Raw genomic sequence first — 17650 nt, 5'->3', positions numbered from 1 at the left:
GATACCTCTGGTGACTGCCTAGGTATTCGTGGAGATGCAAGGCCAGACAGATACCTCTGGTGACTGCCTAGGTATTCGTGGAGATGCAAGGCCAGACAGATACCTCTGGTGACTCCCTAGGTATTAGTGGAGATGCAAGCCCAGACAGATACCTCTGGTGACTGCCTAGGATCAGTGATGGGGAACCTTGGCACTCCAGATGTTTTAGAACTACATTTCCCATAATGCTCACATACACTGCAGAGTGCATGAGCATCATGGGAAATGTAGTTCCAAAACATATGGGGTGCCAAGGTTCGCCATCACTAGCCTAGGTATTAGTGGGGATGCAAGCCCAGACAGATACCTCTGGTGACTGCCTAGGTATTAGTGGAGATGCAAGCCCAGACAGATGCCTCTGGTCAGAGGAAACAACAATGATTGGTCTAAAATAAACATAATTTGTTGACCCATCTGCTTCTATCCGCACACACAGATCATAAATTTGGAGTTTGCTCAAGTGATGATCAGCTCAAAAGGAGATCGAGTTTTTCTGTATTTTCAGGCCAATGGGAGATATATTTACTCTATGTTTTGGGTCTTCACCAGAGTCTCCCCCCAGTTGAAGAAACTGGGGCCATCCAAAAGGCATCAGTAAAAGACTGTTTTGTAGCTGGAAGTTCAAAACTCAAAGACGCTCAACAAGCAAAATCGCATTGATTTTGCTTGTTGAGTGCCTTCGCGCTACAAAATGCTCAGGTGTGAAGGCAGTCTACTGTCAGCCATAGACGGAATGAAATCCCTTGAATCCCCCATCAACACAGTCAGTGTTGGGTGGGGGAGCCATCTCTGCTGGGAGAACATATAAAATCTGGCAGACTGGTTGTACCCACGTTGATCAATTAGTCAACTTGGTACATTTAACCTGCCCGTATATGGTTAGAATCTCGGCCAGTTCCTGCTGAACTGGCTGAGATTCGAACCGTCTATGGCTGCCCTTAGATGTCCAAATAACCTCAACTGTTTGCTCTCAGTTCACACATAGATATAGATTATTCTATATCTCAAAAGTTTCCTCAACACAGCATCTAAAATAACCACCTTCATTGCTGAAAACAAAACGGTTACTACTGCAGAACACTTTGCAAATGTATTTACATAGTTATGGGCATATCAGAGGTGCTCCGAACCTTTTCTAGGTATGTATAAGTCCATGATTTTCCATCAGCAAATGTCCGAGTTGTAATTCTCCCAGTCTGGTCATACTCCATCCTTTCAGACATGGTTCCTCTTTGAATCCCTGCCACATGTCCTCCAGGGGAGTAAGTCACATTCACCCCACTCAGCCCATTGGATGGGGACCAGAGACTCGGCCTTCCTGCCTGATCATACAGGATCCGTAGGGTGAACTTCCTGTGATCGTCATTAATTTTTTCTGTTCTCGTAACACGGTCAAAATCCAGAGAAAGCAAGTTCCTGTTGTGCACCTGTTAGAAACGATAGTTGTAATGAGTTATGAGCACAACACCATTGTTAGGCAAATTAATTAAAGCACATATTTTTGAATTAATTAAAGCACCAGCCTTTTTTTTTTCTTAGTTTTGGATAGAACAAGGACAGAAAAAACAACCTCAGGCGGTTTTTAGGATTTTCTTCAGCCACATTGGGGAAGCATCCTCTCAGTTCCTGTTCAGGTGTGACACCAAGACAGGAAGTGAGGGGAAATCAGCACGGCGCACACAGGATTAAAAAGACTCCTGTTTAGTAAAGACCAGAATGCAAGTCTATTAATAGCTGTCCCTAACTGGAGATTCTCTCCAACTTCTTGTCCTGGTGGCAACATTGTCTATCCAGACAGGAAGTGAAAGAGAATCTCCATGAGACTTCAGAAAGCAATAAAAGCCTTAAACCAGGCATGTCCAACCTGTGGCCCGAGGGCCGCATGCGGCCCAGAACCGCAGGCAATGCAGGCCTAACTGCCCCCTGACAATCTTTTTTTGCTGGGGAGGAAGGAAGTCGGGTCGGGGGCACGGCCACAGCAGCTTCCAACTAACGGTAGGCAGAGGCTGAGGGGGGGTGGGGGAGTGGGAGGGGGGGGGGGTGAGCATTTGCAGTGTTTCTGACTCCTACCACCATGACCACTTCAAATCACTGAAGTGGTCATGGTGGTTAGAGTGTTCCTTTATTGTCTCTCAGAAGAAGTAATCCTCTGTATACTGATTCCATTTAATTTGATCATCCTCTAGTTGTGTTAAATTAGTGCGGGGGGAGCGGCGGCATTTTATTACATGCCTTAACTATATAGTCTATATTTTATATGGGGCCCGAGAAAATTTCTCTACACTCAATGTGGCCCAGAGAGGCTGTCCAAATTAAAAAAGGCATTTTTTTTTAGCTATCCATATGTGTTTGCTTTTTTAATGCAGATGTCTATTTTCTGTAGTATGCATTTTTCATACTGACCAATTGTTTTTTATTTTTTTTTAAGGCCTATATGCAAATCAGATATTTTGAGAAACAAATCTGCCGTACAGCTTGCGTAAATCTTAAAATCTCCTCCTGGAGTGCCAAGTGCACATCTGTGCACTGAGTTCAAGTTTGCATTTCACTACTTTCCATTTACTGTTCACATTATTCCCTGCCCCTGAGGATCTTGCAATCTAATCTTCCTACCTCATTAATGAGCATCCTCTGGGAACATTTTCTTCAGACACCAATCAGCTTATGTTGTGTTTATGTATGTGCTTAGCCCATGCAAAGCAACTCAATGTTGCCTTTAAAGCACCCATCGCCTCTTCCATGCTCTGTTGCAAAGACATACAACCCTTGGTAATCTCTAATGGTTGGGGGGGGGGGAGTGTGTGTGTTAAAAATGCATAGCTGTGTTTTTTGTCCACCCCCCCCCCCCCCCCCGAGCTGTAATGCCAGCAAATGAGGTGTTTACTTGCTGCTGTTTTAATGCTTAAAGTGGTTGTAAACCCTTACATATACCCAGTGAAGTGACTTTCCTAAAGTGATACACAGAGATTAAACAAATCCTGCTACGCAAGTTGTACATGTCTATCTGAAGTCTTCTCTTCATTCACTTAAAGTACCAATTTAATAAAGCTTGCCTGAGACTACAAAAAAAAGAGGGCAGAGAGCTGAAGTCCCAATCTGCAGAGCTCAGTGAGGAGATCTCTGAGAGCTGATTGGAGGGAAGTGACACACCCGCCTCCACACAGCACACAACAGAGCTGAGGCTGTCAATCAGCTGGAGGTCCCTCCCCTGTCACTATTTTTCTCTTGGTGTCAGGAAAACTTGTCAGAAGTGATTCATGCTGATAGCAGAGGAAGGAAGCAGCGGACAAAAATTACACTTAGTGCTCTTAATTGAGCCAAGTGCACACTATAGAGGGAAATGCTTTGTTCATACTTCATGTTTGAGGTTTACAACCATTTAAACATTGTGCCTACTGCAAAAACTAACCAATATACCACGATCAGCGGATGGCAGGCCCGCAAAACGTGACCTATTCAGGTGAATAGGGAAGCGATACAAAGCCCCACAACCAAGTGTAAGTTACACGATTGTGGGTTGTTTGTTCATAAAAAAATTGGGTTAATAAAAGGCATTTTATTGCTTCCTCACTGCCTGTCAATCACACGCAGAATGCCTTTCAGAGCAGCGGTGTGTTTAGACGCATATCACCTAGCCTTAGTCACTCCAGTCAAAGTTTACATAGGACTGAGGACTCTCCCTACTGTCATATGACAGCGCTGGGCCAATCAATTACTTAGCACTTGAGGCCTCACACAGACCAGTGGTCTCCAACCTTTCAGGACCTCACGGACCACTAAACTCACTATTTTGAATCCTGTTGACCACTAACATGAATTTTACATGCCTTATACATACAATGCACTGGTTCTCTGCCCCCCTTCCCCCTGGACCACACTGTCGCCTTATACACACAATGCCCCGTCTCTCTGCATCACACTGCTGCCTTACACAGGCTCATCATTGGATCTCACCTCCTTATCCAGCCATGTGCTCCCTCCCACAGTATGTGATCAGCCCTGCCTTTAGAAGATCCCTCTGTCTTCACCTCCCGCTCTCTGCACTACTCCTAGCGCCTCCCTCTGAGTTCACAGGAGACGGAACTAAAGAGGAGGCATTGGGTATCAATGCACGCTGTCAGTATTGCCTGTCAGTGCGCATTGAGAACAACACTGGAAACAACATTGGGAGGTATACAACCGCAATGTTGGTTTGCAACAGAACTCCCGGAGACCACCAACATTTTCTCTTGGACAAACTGTGGGCCTTGGAGCTCTGATTGCTGACTGCTGACACAGAGTGAGTCATATGCTTCTCCATATTCAGATATACCTGGTATGTTTTGAATCCTGACAGCTAATTAGAGTGAGAATGAAGTAAAGGTGAGTATGTGATGTGGAGGGGGGTGCATTAGAGCAACCATTAGATTGTAAGCTCTTCTGAGCAAGGCCCTCTTAATCCTCTTGTATTTTATTGTATTGTAACTGTATTGTCTCCCTCTAACATTGTAAAGCGCTGCGTAAACTGCTGGCATAGACTGTAGGAGGGAACTGGAAAATCCAGAATTAACTTATGCAGGCCCAGGGAACATGCAAACTCCATGCAGATCACACTGAAATGGTGGTACAGATCCAAGAACTAGAGCTAGGAAGCCAATTATATACAGGTCATGCTGCTAGGGTACCCACTGAGATGGCGCAAGTAGATCATAACCATTAAATATATAGCCAACCCTTTGGCCAGCTTGGAGAGGTCAGTGGCTACTTAACCTATACCGTACATTCTCACTACAGCTCACAAAATGGCGGCCCTCTTTAACCCCCGTAGCACCAGTTTCAGTTTTCTAACAGATATATAACTGCCATTCTCATGAAGACTTCCTCAGCCTTCACAAGCGGCACCTCCACTGCATGTAGATAATAGACTATCTACCATTTTGACGTTTTGTTTTAAGATTTGTTTTAGTAATGAAGCATTAAAAAAAACACACACTTGATCTGTGAGTTTAAAAAGCTACAAAGACTTCAGAAATTCAACATTCACTGGCAGCTCGTTCCTAGGAGTGGAGCCATAATAGCATTACCTCACCTCGTTATTCACACCGTGGGGCGTGAGGAGGCGGGCCTGTTGCCAGAAGTGTCGATGAGATTAACCAGGCCCTCTGAACGGTTTTATGATCAATTATCATGTGTGCTATCACTCCTGGGACCGGTATTCACCTCATTATACGCTGAAGCCAAGCAGTTGCTGAATCAGCATATACAGAGAGAAGAGCTTCTCTTATGTGTTTCTATCAATATGTTCCGATACACAACATTAAAGAGGGTAAAACGAATCACTTCATGAGCGTGTAGACTGTTCACCATGAGACAGTGCAAAGAAGATGTTATCCGCTATAAAAATTGTAGGTGGGCACCAAGGCTGGACTGGAAGTCATTTTTTTTTTACAATATTGTTTTATATGGTCAGTGACAGAACACATTCATGTCTACTAAAAAAGCTTCAAGGATCCTAGAACTCTGGTGACAAACCTCTATCCAATTTGATCACCTCAGGCATCTTCACAGAGAGGTATTGGTTATTTCCATTCCATTATGTTCCAAAGAACCTTTGTTGCAGTGCTGTTGTTACATTTACAGGAATGGTTATGGGCCTCATGCACACAGGCAGCTGGGGCTGTACAACATACATACTTCCCAACCTGGTAGCCACAGGTGTGGCAAACAGCCACCCATAGCAGTCAATAGCTGTGTGCAGCTATATTGTGGTATTTGCATAAACATGTGCATATAGACAGACTGTCTATGTCCAAGTGTGTACATCCATATGCACGCGCAAGTTTACGCACATGTATGTCCCCCCATGTGACATGAGCCTGAGTGGCGAACTACCAAGTCCAAAGAGTGGCACATGTCAGGCAGTAATGCTATTCAGCCAGGTAAGCTCTGACACCAAAGCTTTCCCAAGGTGGACTGCTTGAGTTATGACTAAGGCCTTATAGGTTGAAACGCGTCAACTGATCTGATCAGCAGTTGTGTTCTGTGGTTCCTGAATAAAGATTAAGATGAGCCTGAGTGGCGAACTACCAGGTCCAAAGAGTGTCATATGTCAGGCAGTAATGCCATTCAGCTAGGTAAGCTCTGACACCAAAGCTTTCCCAAGGTGGACTGCTTGAGTTATGACTAAGGCCTTATAGGTTGAAACGCGTCAACTGATCTGATCAGCAGTTGTGTTCTGTGGTTCCTGAATAAAGATGAAGATTTTTTTAAGAGCAACCACCGATGTGCGGATCATCTTTCTACATATATACTCAGTTAAACGGCTGTGGATCGGGCACCCGGGAGCTCGTTTATTGGTGAGCTGTATGGGTACATAGTTACATAGTAGGTGAGGTTGAATAAAGACAATAGTCCATCCAGTTCAACCTGTGTAGGTGTGTGTGGCCGTAATCATCTCACATACCCCTGAATGTTCTGATCCTTGAGATGTACGTCTAAGAGTCTTTTGAAAGCCACCATACTTCCCGCAGAAACCACCTCTTGTCGTAGAGAATTCCACAATCTTGTAGCCCTAACAGTAAAGAACTCCCCACGTTGCCTGAGGTTAAAGCGCTTCTCCTCTAATTGCATTGTATGCCCTCGAGTCCTCATGCAATCCCTTCGACTGAATAGCTTTTTTTCTATGCTGAGATTACCATTGAGATATTTATAAATTGCTATCATGTCCCCTCTCAGGCGTCTCTTCTAAATCAAGCGATTGCAGACACTCTTCATAATTAAGGAAGTAGCACTGCTCCTTCTGTTTGCATTTTGGACTGCTGCAGCAGGTAGGCAATGAGGAAGTATGGATGGCTAAAAAAATATTATGGGGGGGGGGGGTCGGGGGGAGTCTATAAGCAGATATTATGACTTTGCCCTAAACTTTCATGTGAGAGCACCTAAAAATATGATCATCAGTTTCTTCCAGATTGCTAAGTAATAAAGGAAATGCAGTATGGAAACATATGAAGACTTCCATTGCTGACCTCTTCTTCTGAAGTTGTTAGTTGCCTAGCTGCCATGCACATCCAGTGGTTTTGATGCTTTCTAGGTGACTTTATCAGAACAGATGTAGATCACAAGTTTTGATGTAATTTGCTGCCTGCTCAGAGAGTCCCGAAGACAGATACAGACAGGCAACTATCATTTAATAGAGAAACTGCTGGCAATAAGTGAAACCAGCCATCAATCTTCTAACGCTATCTAGAAAACGTACACCCAACACTGAGAAGGGACACTCAAGAATCGTTAGCAGCAGAGAAGTGAGAACCATGCTGTATGAATCAACTTTCACCAGCGAGAAGCCAACAACTTCCTAGGAAGCAACGGCAAGAAAGAGAAACGTATAGGCATTTATGAAAACGTAGACACCGGAAAAGATAATAGCTTACCCTCAGCCGACGTCCGAAAACAGTGACCTGTCCTCGTGCTTGTTCTTTCCGCTGGCGCCATTCTACCAAATTAAGTCCATTGTCTATCGGCAAGGTGACATTACGTTTGCCAACAGTGGGGTTCACCGTGCCTGCCAGCAAGTGGGGCTCTGTCTGAAGGGCGACCTCCATTCCGTTAGCCAAAATAAGCCGGAGAGATCCATCAGCACCAATGTAATAGCTGTTGCGCACTTGATCTAATAAAGACAAAACACATATAGAATTAGCCTTTCACCTCAATACTATGCAAAGGAAAATATCACAGAAATCATGAATTACGTTAAACAAAACCTAAATCAAATAAAGCATAATCCACCTTGCAGAAGGGTGTAGAAGGCTCCAGAAGCAGACAGGTTGGTTGTTATGGTTACATCTTCCTTGTTGGATGTCTCCACTTGAACGTGGACCGAGCTGTCTGTGTCACTGCGGAAGCTGCTCACTTGCCCCGTGGGGAACGTAACATTGGTCAGCCGCCCAAAGCTATCATACCTGAAAAACAGGAGACATAAGTGAAGATGCAAGGTTGGTGCATACTGAGATGTAATGCAATTCAAAGAGTGCGAAACAATAGCTTTTGTCATGGCAGATTCTGGACAATTTTTGATCCACTTCTTCAGAGAAACCCTCAAAAGTCAAGAGTTTCAAAATTTGAATAGAACTTTGAATTGTTCATACAGTGGGCTTGGAAGGAGAATGTCCAGAATGTTGGCTTGGAAGAAGATTTTGGTGTAAGTAGAGCGTAATTTAAAAAAAAAAAATACTAGATGCTTAGAGCATGAAAAGAAGTTCAAAACTTAGAAAAAACCCATGGAATTGGAATAAAATCAACGAAAAGTCTTTATCTGAACCAGGTTGTTTAACCAGTGCTTAACACAACAGTAAGCTTTAGCAGCAGAATTCCCGAGGCACAACCCCTACTGAGCTTTGCTCCTTCGCTGGCAGAATCTTGCTCTCTAGAAAGTGAACATCAGAGGAAAAGAAAAAGATCTCATGTGTTCAGGTCCCTAGTCTAACAAGGCCCTTATTCTGCTTTCACTGAGTAAGGAAAACCCAGTAGGAACAAGCACTGGGCGTTTCAAACAAATCAGCCTGAGATTTGCATGACTGGTTTTGCCCACAAAATATGCCTTTCTATGGTCAGAAGGTTGCCCAAAGTTTGAACATAAACTTTAAAACATAAACCGAATAGAAGTATTAATACGAGATAGAAAAATGCACAGTAAAATGTACGAACCAAATGTTTTTCGATTTAGCTGCTGTGGACTAATGCCAATACGACTATTACAATTGTCCCCATTTGTTTATTTGCCTGTGCTCTTGCATGGCCATGTAATGTTCACCATGGGTCTCCTGACACTGTGTGCCCATTAAACGTTGCCAGGCTTAATTTGCAATGCTATTAAGCATATCATAAATTATGGAGAGACAGTCGGCAAGGAATGTCATGGCTCGATGCTCCGGTATTGCAGCAGTGCACACAGGCTTCTAAATATCTATGAGCCATTGCTGAAAGATGGATTAACCTACGAAAATTCTGAGTGCGGACTTCAGTCAGACTGGAAACGGTTATAAATTCAATAAGCTTCCTGTAAGGCAAGGGTGGGCAACTGCAGCCCTCCAGCTGTTGCGAAACTACAAGTCGTATCATGTCTCTGCAGTTGCCCACTCTGGTCTAAGGTGTCTGAAAAAGGAACTTTTTGGTGCCGTAAACAACCGAGTTGAGGCTATGCCCTGCCACCTTCTAAACAAGGGCTCATGTCTGGTCATTCAACAGTATGCCAGAGCCCCAGTGGGCAGTACAGCCTGCCATCAATCTCACTTGAATGGGCGAGGGTGTGGCTTAGTAATGGGAAGGTGGCTTTACTGGGATCGATCTGAAGGCTAGCACAGATACTGTCTGCCTTTCAGCACCGGTACTGACTCCAGCACATTAGATTAACTGTAAAGGGGAAATTAACTCAAAAAGTGAAGTTTATATAGGGATCAATGTACCTTCTTTCTTAAATTCCTCCTGAAAAATAGCACTGCTCTTCCTGGTATGTGAGGGTGCACAGGCACTCCTACGACTACAGCCTCATAGCTGTATACTCACAGTGTGAGATATAAAACACTGCTGCCCCTGACTCCTAGATACTTGGTGTTGTGACTACTATGCTCAACGTTTTCCTTGCTGGAGGCTCTAACATGAGGAACCAAAACCCTGTTCTTCTACCAAGATGATCGCCTCAACACCGAGACGCAGTGCAGAACAAAGCATGGTGCAGGGAGCCCACAAGCAACATTTGTGACTAGTCCTTTTCCCCTCTGCCTGCCTGTTTTCTGGGCACAGCTTCCAGGGATCAGTTGCTCTTTGAACCGTAACTTTAATACACCAAGCCGTACAGGGCTGGTCCAAGACATTGTGCTGCCTGGGTCCGAGAATTAAACGCTGCCCCCCCCCCCCCAAAAAAAAAAATCACGCCCAAAAAAGGCCCCCTCATCCATTATATTATATAAATATAACCTTTAGAAAATATTATATTATATATACTGTTATCTTCTTCCATAACTCACCACCGGACCGGCCCACCAAACACCCACTGTCTGTCCTCAGTGCCCACTGCCCTAGAAGATCCAGCCTTCCCTGATATCTGACGTCATTGCGCACACCACAATCACATGAGGGACATTCCCTGGAGGAGACACTCCGCCTCCTCATACTCATCAGTTTGCACTACGGGCGGCAGTAGGACATGGAGAAATGCTGCCTTTAATGCGCCCCAAACTAACGAAACACAAAACTGCTGTAAAAAAATCTTGGGAGTCAATTTGCTGCCTAGTGCTGCCTGGGTCAGATGGACCCAGTGGGACCCATGGTAGGGCCGGCCCTGCAGCCGTATTTTTCGCTGATTTGATAGCCCTATGCAGCAATCTGAACATGTAAGACTTTTCCTAGGAGGTGCAAATGAAAATATGTAACCATCATAGATATTTGCCATTGGACATAGATCTGCAGCCACATAGATTTTCCATGTTCCAGTTTCAATAAACTTCACTACACCAGTAAATACACAAAGGTAATGCTGAGCTCCAGACAAATAGTTAAATAAACAGAAGAAAAATGCATAAGGGAGCTGTTTACCTGTCAAAATTATTTGTATTACTGTCTATCCAGACCTGAGATTTACACAGGTCTGCAAAACAGCACAGCCAGGTGGATGGCACAGCTTATAGTAAAAGCATAACTCCACTTTTGTTGTGATCTATGTACATTGCAATAATTTTAACAAACATTGTTGCAGATTCCGCCCCCAAAAAAAGACCTACAAGTCCAGTTGAATTTCCTCACAGTGAGGGAGTCACCAATATCTGGTGAGTGCGGAGTGACTATATGACCTCACGTGGTGGACACACAAGGAATATCCTGGGAACAAAGCATTCAGCACTTCATATTGCACTGAGAGACTTTTTATGCACTATGGTACTTTGTCACTTTTATAGTATTATGTTGGAATTGTAATTGGTTTAAGAGTGGTATCTACAGTATTCACTGCAGTATTTGCATTACAACTCATCATTTAGGGTTAAGCAAGCATTTACCTAACATTTACTTATATTTGCTTGTCTGTTTGGGTGTGAAGGAGAAAAGGGAACATCCATTTTATTTATCAAACATGTATTTATGATTAAGCAGATATATTGGATGTATATGTTGGTAGAAGTCATATTGTATACCAGCTGTTGTGTTCAAAAGCCATTTACACCCCCAGCTGTATAGATTGCTATCCAGGCATTTGAAGACCCGTTCCTCCCAGGATCCAAACTACTGGAAGGGACAAGTCCATGTGAACAACTATTCCGCATTTCAATCAAGATGTGACTTCAAAAGAAACTTTAGATAGATAGGTCCCACCCCTTGTAAAACATATACATTGTATTACAAGTCCTTAGCCAGATAGAGCAATTGTTTTTAAAACCAACACAATGTAATGAGACTGAATTGCTCTCCAAACATGTCTTTTTACCTACATGTTTGTAAAATATATATATTTATATATATTTTTCAGTCTGGCTTTAACCAGTTGCCGACCGCCGCACGACTATATACTGCGGCGGTCAGCCCCGGCCAGGCAGAGTGACGTATGGGTACGTCACTCGCCTGTCACTGACTTGAGAGCCAATTGCGGGCGGGCGCGCGCCCGCCGCGGCTCGTTCACTGACAAGTCAGTGCGTGTGACCGGCGGACCCGATGTCCGCCGGTCACACTACGATCGCTCCGGTGAAGGGAGAAAGGCGGAGCGGCTTATGTAAACAAGCCGCCCGTCATTCTCCCTGGTGAAAAATGAAGATCAGACGGTTCTACTATGTAGGACCGTTGATCTTTGTTTTTACACCAATAGCCATGTCCCTATACAGTTAGAATCACGCCCCTAGGACACACTTAACCCCTCCCTCTCCAATACAGTTAACCCCTTCCCTGCCAGTGTCATTTTTGCAGTAACAGTGCATATGTATAGCACTGATTAATGCAGTAATGTCACTGGTAACCCCAAAAGTGTCAAAAATGTCAGTCAAGGGTCCGATCTGTCCGCTGCAATGTCGCAGTACCGAAAAAAAAAATCGCAGATCGCCGCCATTACGCGTTAAAAAAAAAAACACCAAAAATGACAAAAATCTTTCCCTTTGTTAGTAAACGCGATAACTTTTGCGCAAACCAATCAAAATACGCTTTTTACAATTTTTGTTACCAAACATATGTAGCATAGAACAAATTGGTGGAAAATGTTAAAAAATTTAGATTTTTACATTTTTTTTGGGGAATTTCATATAAAAAAAATGTGAAAAATATTGTTATTTTTGCAAAATTACGCTCTTTTTTTGTTTATAGCGCATGATCAAAAAATCGCACAGGTGATCAAATACCACCAAAAGAAAGCTCTGTTTGTGGGAAAAAAAGGACGTCAAATTAGTTTAGGTACAGCGTCGCACGACCGCGCAATTGTCCGTTAAAGTCACGCAGTAAAAAAATCGCAAAAAAAAACCCTGGTCTTTTAGCAGCCAAATCCTCCGGGGCTTAAGTGGTTAACAGTCAAAATGTTACTGAAACGCATGAGTTTTGGGGTTTCACCTACAGGTGGCATAGACAGCGGCTGATTATATTACCAGTACGAAAAGTTTTTGTGGTTACCTAGACACGAGTGTTTTATTTTTATTTCTATTTACTAGTTGCTAAAAAAAAAAAAAAAATTACATTTATTGATTTAATAACCACTTAATGAGATTTACTGTAGCAGGCAGCCGCTCCTGGGCAAAGCGACGTAGAGCTCGCTCTCAGGAGGCTAGGGGGCAAGCGCTCCGATGCCTCGGTCAGGCGGCTCCAATTGCCGTCTGACACTCTCGATCATTCCCCTCAGAGAGAAGGACCAGAAGGATCCTTCTATATAGGATCACATGTGTCCATGGTCATTTCAGAAGCCACGCCCCCCCACAGTTAGAATCACCCCCCTAGGCTAACATTTAATCCCCTGATCACCCATAGTGTTAACCCCTTCCCTGCCAGTGTCATTATTACAGTAACAGTGCATATTTTTAGCACTGATTACTGTAGTAATGTCACTGGTCCCCCCAAAAGTATCAAAAATGTTAGTCAGGGGTCCGATCTGTCTGGTGCAATGTCGCAGTCCCGCAACTAATTGCAGATTGCCGCCATTACTAGCAAAAAAAATAAAAAAAACATAAATCATTACCGTAGTTAGTAGACGCGATAACTTTTGCCCGAACCAATCAAAATACGCTAATTGCGATTTTTTTTACCATAAATATGTAGCAGAAAAATTGGCCTAAAATGTTAAAAAATATTGATTTTTAATCTTTTTTTTTGAGAATGTCATATAGCAGAATGTGAAAAATATTATTTTTTTTCCAAAATTGTTGCTCTTTTTTTGTTTATAGCGCAAAAAATAAAAATCGCAGAGGTGATCAAATACCACCAAAAGAAAGCTCTATTTGTGGGAAAAAAAGGACGTAAATTTAGTTTGGGTACAGCGTCGCAAAACCACGCAATTGTCCGTTAAAATAACGCAGTGCCGAATGGCAAAATAGGGCCTGGTCATTCAGGGGGCAAATCCTTCCGGTCTTAAAGTGGTTAATGACTATTTATCTGTATTTGTGTGGAACGCAACATTAATACTGCAGTGGGCCCAGGACGGGCAGATGTCTGATTGCCGCTGTTCGCAGTGCAATATCTTACGGTCTTCTAAGGAGTGCACAGCCAACAAAAAATTACGGACAGGAGGTGGATGTGATATATTTACAAATGTCCTGTATATATGAGCATAAAATCTCCATAGCTAGCTATGAAAGCATTATCGGCATCATAAAATCTACTTTTCGTTTTCCTTTAACTGGCTTTTACAGCCGTGTCCACAATAGGATCTCTCTCTCTTCATTTGGCAAAATTTTATTTTTATGTATAAAAGAAAATAAAATCTCTCTGCTTTTATGTGAGCTGTAAAAAGCTGTGTAAGTAACCCCGCTTACAGCACCCCCCCCCCCCCCCCATCAAATCGAATTTCTTCCTTTTAAGGCCGTCCGTCAGTTGTCTTCACAGTGAAAATAAACTCAGATGGAAAAATCTGACCCTTTCGTGTTCGTAGCCAATTTAGTACTGGCGGAATTACATGCCCAATCGGCAGCGTCTTTCCGAAGCCAGTCAATAATTTACAATGACACGCTTTTAGCTTTAACTTAGAATGAGAGGAAAATGTTTTCTCCCACAACTAAAGCACAATAATCTTCCACGGTAAGAAATGCATCCTGATGTACTGTGGGGTGAAGCAGGCTTTGAATGTGTTTCGGAAAGATCCCTACATTATTTATTGGAGATTGGAAACTATAAGTATCAATTGTTAACAAAAGGAAAATACTACTCTTTTCAAACACTTTGATGGTCATTGCCTGCTGGGGAAAATGAATCAGTATTTGTGCAGCTAGTGCTGTCAGTGCCTATCATATTTTATAGAGGGAAACTGAAGTTTTATGGTGCTCCGACCGCCTCTCTGAACTCCTGACGTGTATAAACCAGACCTGGTTTTGTGTGTGCCATACCCAAATCACCGGCCTTACCCAATATTAGTGAATATAGTGAGAACACCAGAGCTACAGCTAGAAAAGAATGCATATATCATACTAGTGGTCTAGTGAAATTAATAGAAAAAAGGGTAAAATAAAGAAAAGAGACAACAAAGAGAGCAAAAGAAAGAGAAATAAGGAAATAAAAGAAAGAAGAGAAAGACAGAGAAAGAGAAAGAACAAGAAAAAAAAAAAATCTGAGAAAAAAGAAAGAAAGAAAAAAAAAAGAAGAAGAGAAATACAGACAATGAGAAACAGAAGAAAAAGAGGACAAGAAAGAGAATAAAAGAGAGAGAAAGAGAAAGTGAAAAAACAGAGAAGAGAAAGGAAAAGAAGGGAAGGGAAAGGAAAGGAAAAGTGAAAATAAAAGGGAAAGAAAAAAAAGATAAAGAGGAGGGGAGGGAGGGGAGGAGAGGGGAGGAGAGGAGGGAAGAGGAAAAAGGAGGAGAGGAGGAAAGAGAGGAGGAAAGAGAAGAGGAAAAGGGAGGGGAGAGGAAAGGGGAGGGGAGAGGAAAGGGGAGGGGAGAGGAAAGGGGAGGGGAGAGGAAAGGGGAGGGGAGAGGAAAGGGGAGGAGGAGAGAATAGGGGAGGGGAGAGGAGAGAAAAGAGGAGAGGAGAAGAAAGAGGGGGGGGGATGAGAAGAGGAGAGGAAACAGAAGAGGGGGAGGGGGGGAAGAGGAGAGGTAAAAAAAGGTGAGGGGAAAGAGAAGTGGAGGGGAAAGAGGAGAGGAAAGATAAGCAGAAAAAAAAAAAAGGATTTTGATTACTTACTCATAGAACGTCGTCCATCCATTCTCATTGCTCTTGGTAGCAAGGAGACCAGAGTTTCCATGATAAGTCATTGAGGCCAACTCGTTACCCTGTTCAGAGACACTTTTGAGAGCGCTGTTGGTGCCCATTGTCAACCAGAAGACTTGATCATCGGGCACAACCAGCCAGAGGGGCATACCAGTGGAATCCCTTCGGATGTTTAGGGTATTTCCATTGTTGTCTGTAATCAGAGTCAGATCGCCATCTGCAGTGTAGGTGAAATTGTAGAGAAAATCTCCAGTGGTAAGGCTTTGGGTGTATAGATGCCGTCCTGTTGTGTCGAAAAGATACAGCTCCTGGTCAATAGGAGAGGACACTTCATACATGTTCTGGCTGTTGAGGAATGGCTTGTTGGTCCGGATAAACCGGATCCTGATATTTCCAAGGTCGGCCACATACAAGTCACCATCAGCACATACAGCTAGAGACGAGGGAGCATTTAGCTTGGCATCCTTGGCATAACCGTCATCTCCTGAAAAGCATTCACAGCTAGGATTTTCATTTTTGCAATCGCAGCCGCTCGGCGCACCAGCCACCAATGAGATTTCACCACTGGTGGAAACCTGCCTAATTCTGTTGATTTTCTTTTCATCAGTTTCGGAAATGTACAAGATGCCATTATGAGATACAGCCAGGGCAGTAGCTGCCTCCAAGGTGGCATGGACTGCTACTTTGCTAAGGAGGAAATGGTCGATGCCAGGAACCTGGCAGTGCATAGGTCTTCCGGCTACAATACGGACCTGGTGATTTTCAGAGATCTGCAACACTACGTTGTTGTCGAGAACATAGAGGGAATTATCCATTGGGTTTACAGCCAAGTCCGTAGGCCATTCAAGTCGAACCTGGAAATAAAATCCAAAGAAACATTTCAGATAAAGAACAATTTTTCCAGTCACTTGTAGAACTATTTTGTGCTTTGTTCCAAAGACCATTAATGTAGAAAAAACAAGAATGTCGCAACAGTTTACAAATGGCCGCTACCACTTTTTTTGACATATCCTGTCCCTTTAAATACATTGGATTACAAATTTTAGAGTAGCAGGAACAGGATTTGTGAATTTGGTGTTTCATCTACGAACAGACGCACGCCAATTTCTTTTCAAGCCAATAGTGATTACTCAGATGCAATACTTTCCTTTTAGATAATTGCCGTGTTTCTGCAACATTAATGTTTACATTGCACAACTCAAACATTTACAGACCGCATTAAATAAAATTAGCTCCACTCCAGTCTAATTTCAGCTCTCTCAATTTATTTAATCTACTTGTTTATTTACTTTAATCAAACCAAAAAAATAAATAAAAAATTGCTGCTTAAATTAGAAATGTCAGTCATTGCCAAGCTCCTTTGATTATACAACCTGGCAAACTACAAGTGCCAGCATACCTTCCTAGATAGGCAAAAGCAATTTCCAGTTGTCATTCTGTGTAATGACAAGTCCCAGAATGCTTACAGATTGGCTCACCAGTCATATGTAATCAGCCTGGGGCTCTGCAGGGGTGGGGCCTACAAGGACTTGAAGTTTGGTTGGCAGGTCAAATGCCCTGTGATTTGTATGGCTACAGGAACTGGACTGCTCTTGTGTAAAGCCCCGTACACACGCTACGAATTTCCGCCGACCGGTCGTCCGTCTTTTGTCCAGAGTTCGTGTCCGTTGGTTGGAATGTGCTCTAGACTGCACACAAATTTTCCCGTACGACAGAATTCTACTTCAGAAGTGATGTCATGTGTTGGATTGCTTTGTATGTGTTCTTTAGTCTCTGAGCATGACTAGTCTTGCTCTTAAGATTTTTTTCCGTCAAAATCTGTACTAATGAGACGAAAATCGGACGTTCTATTACGGACGACAAAAATTATATAGCCAGCCATTAGGATTTTGTCAGCCGAAAAGTCGGAGTTGGCTGTCGAACGCACCATACAAACAATCCGAAAATTGGCAGATCGGTCGTCGGACGAATTTTCCCTTCCGAATTTCTTATCGTGTGTACGGGCCTTAAGGACCCTTTTACAGGAGGCAGATCTCCTGCTGGCCGGAGCAGAGGAGGCGGATAAAAGATTCAGGTTATATAGAGCGGACACAGACAGAGCACACTCTACTCTATGGGCAGCCGGGAGTAAACGGACTCTGCTACTCTCCGATCAAACAGAAGATGACAGATTACCTTCAGTTTCTTTATTTTTTTTTTTAGCGGACCAGATTGGATCCGGAGGTAGGTGGGTGCAAACCCGCCTGTCCATATCA

General features: G+C 43.3%; 1 protein-coding gene across 6 annotated transcripts in view; it reads right to left on the bottom strand.

The window, feature by feature from the left end:
- Positions 1-17650, bottom strand: part of TENM4 (teneurin transmembrane protein 4) — a 1723986-nt gene that overhangs the window by 20524 nt on the left and 1685812 nt on the right. For all 6 annotated transcript variants that reach the window (XM_082246029.1, XM_082246030.1, XM_082246031.1 and 3 more), the window contains 4 exons: positions 15369-16249; positions 7804-7976; positions 7449-7684; positions 1170-1466 (listed from right to left, as the gene is read on the bottom strand). In XM_082246029.1, coding sequence (XP_082102155.1) covers positions 1170-1466; positions 7449-7684; positions 7804-7976; positions 15369-16249 — 1587 coding nt within the window. The remainder of the gene's footprint in view (positions 1-1169; positions 1467-7448; positions 7685-7803; positions 7977-15368; positions 16250-17650) is intronic.

The sequence above is a fragment of the Pelophylax lessonae genome (assembly GCF_965119305.1).
Source record: "Pelophylax lessonae genome assembly, chromosome: 2".
Lineage (NCBI taxonomy): Eukaryota > Metazoa > Chordata > Amphibia > Anura > Ranidae > Pelophylax > Pelophylax lessonae.
The sequence above is the reverse complement of the archived record's forward strand: the minus strand, read 5'-3'. Positions and strand labels throughout refer to the sequence as shown.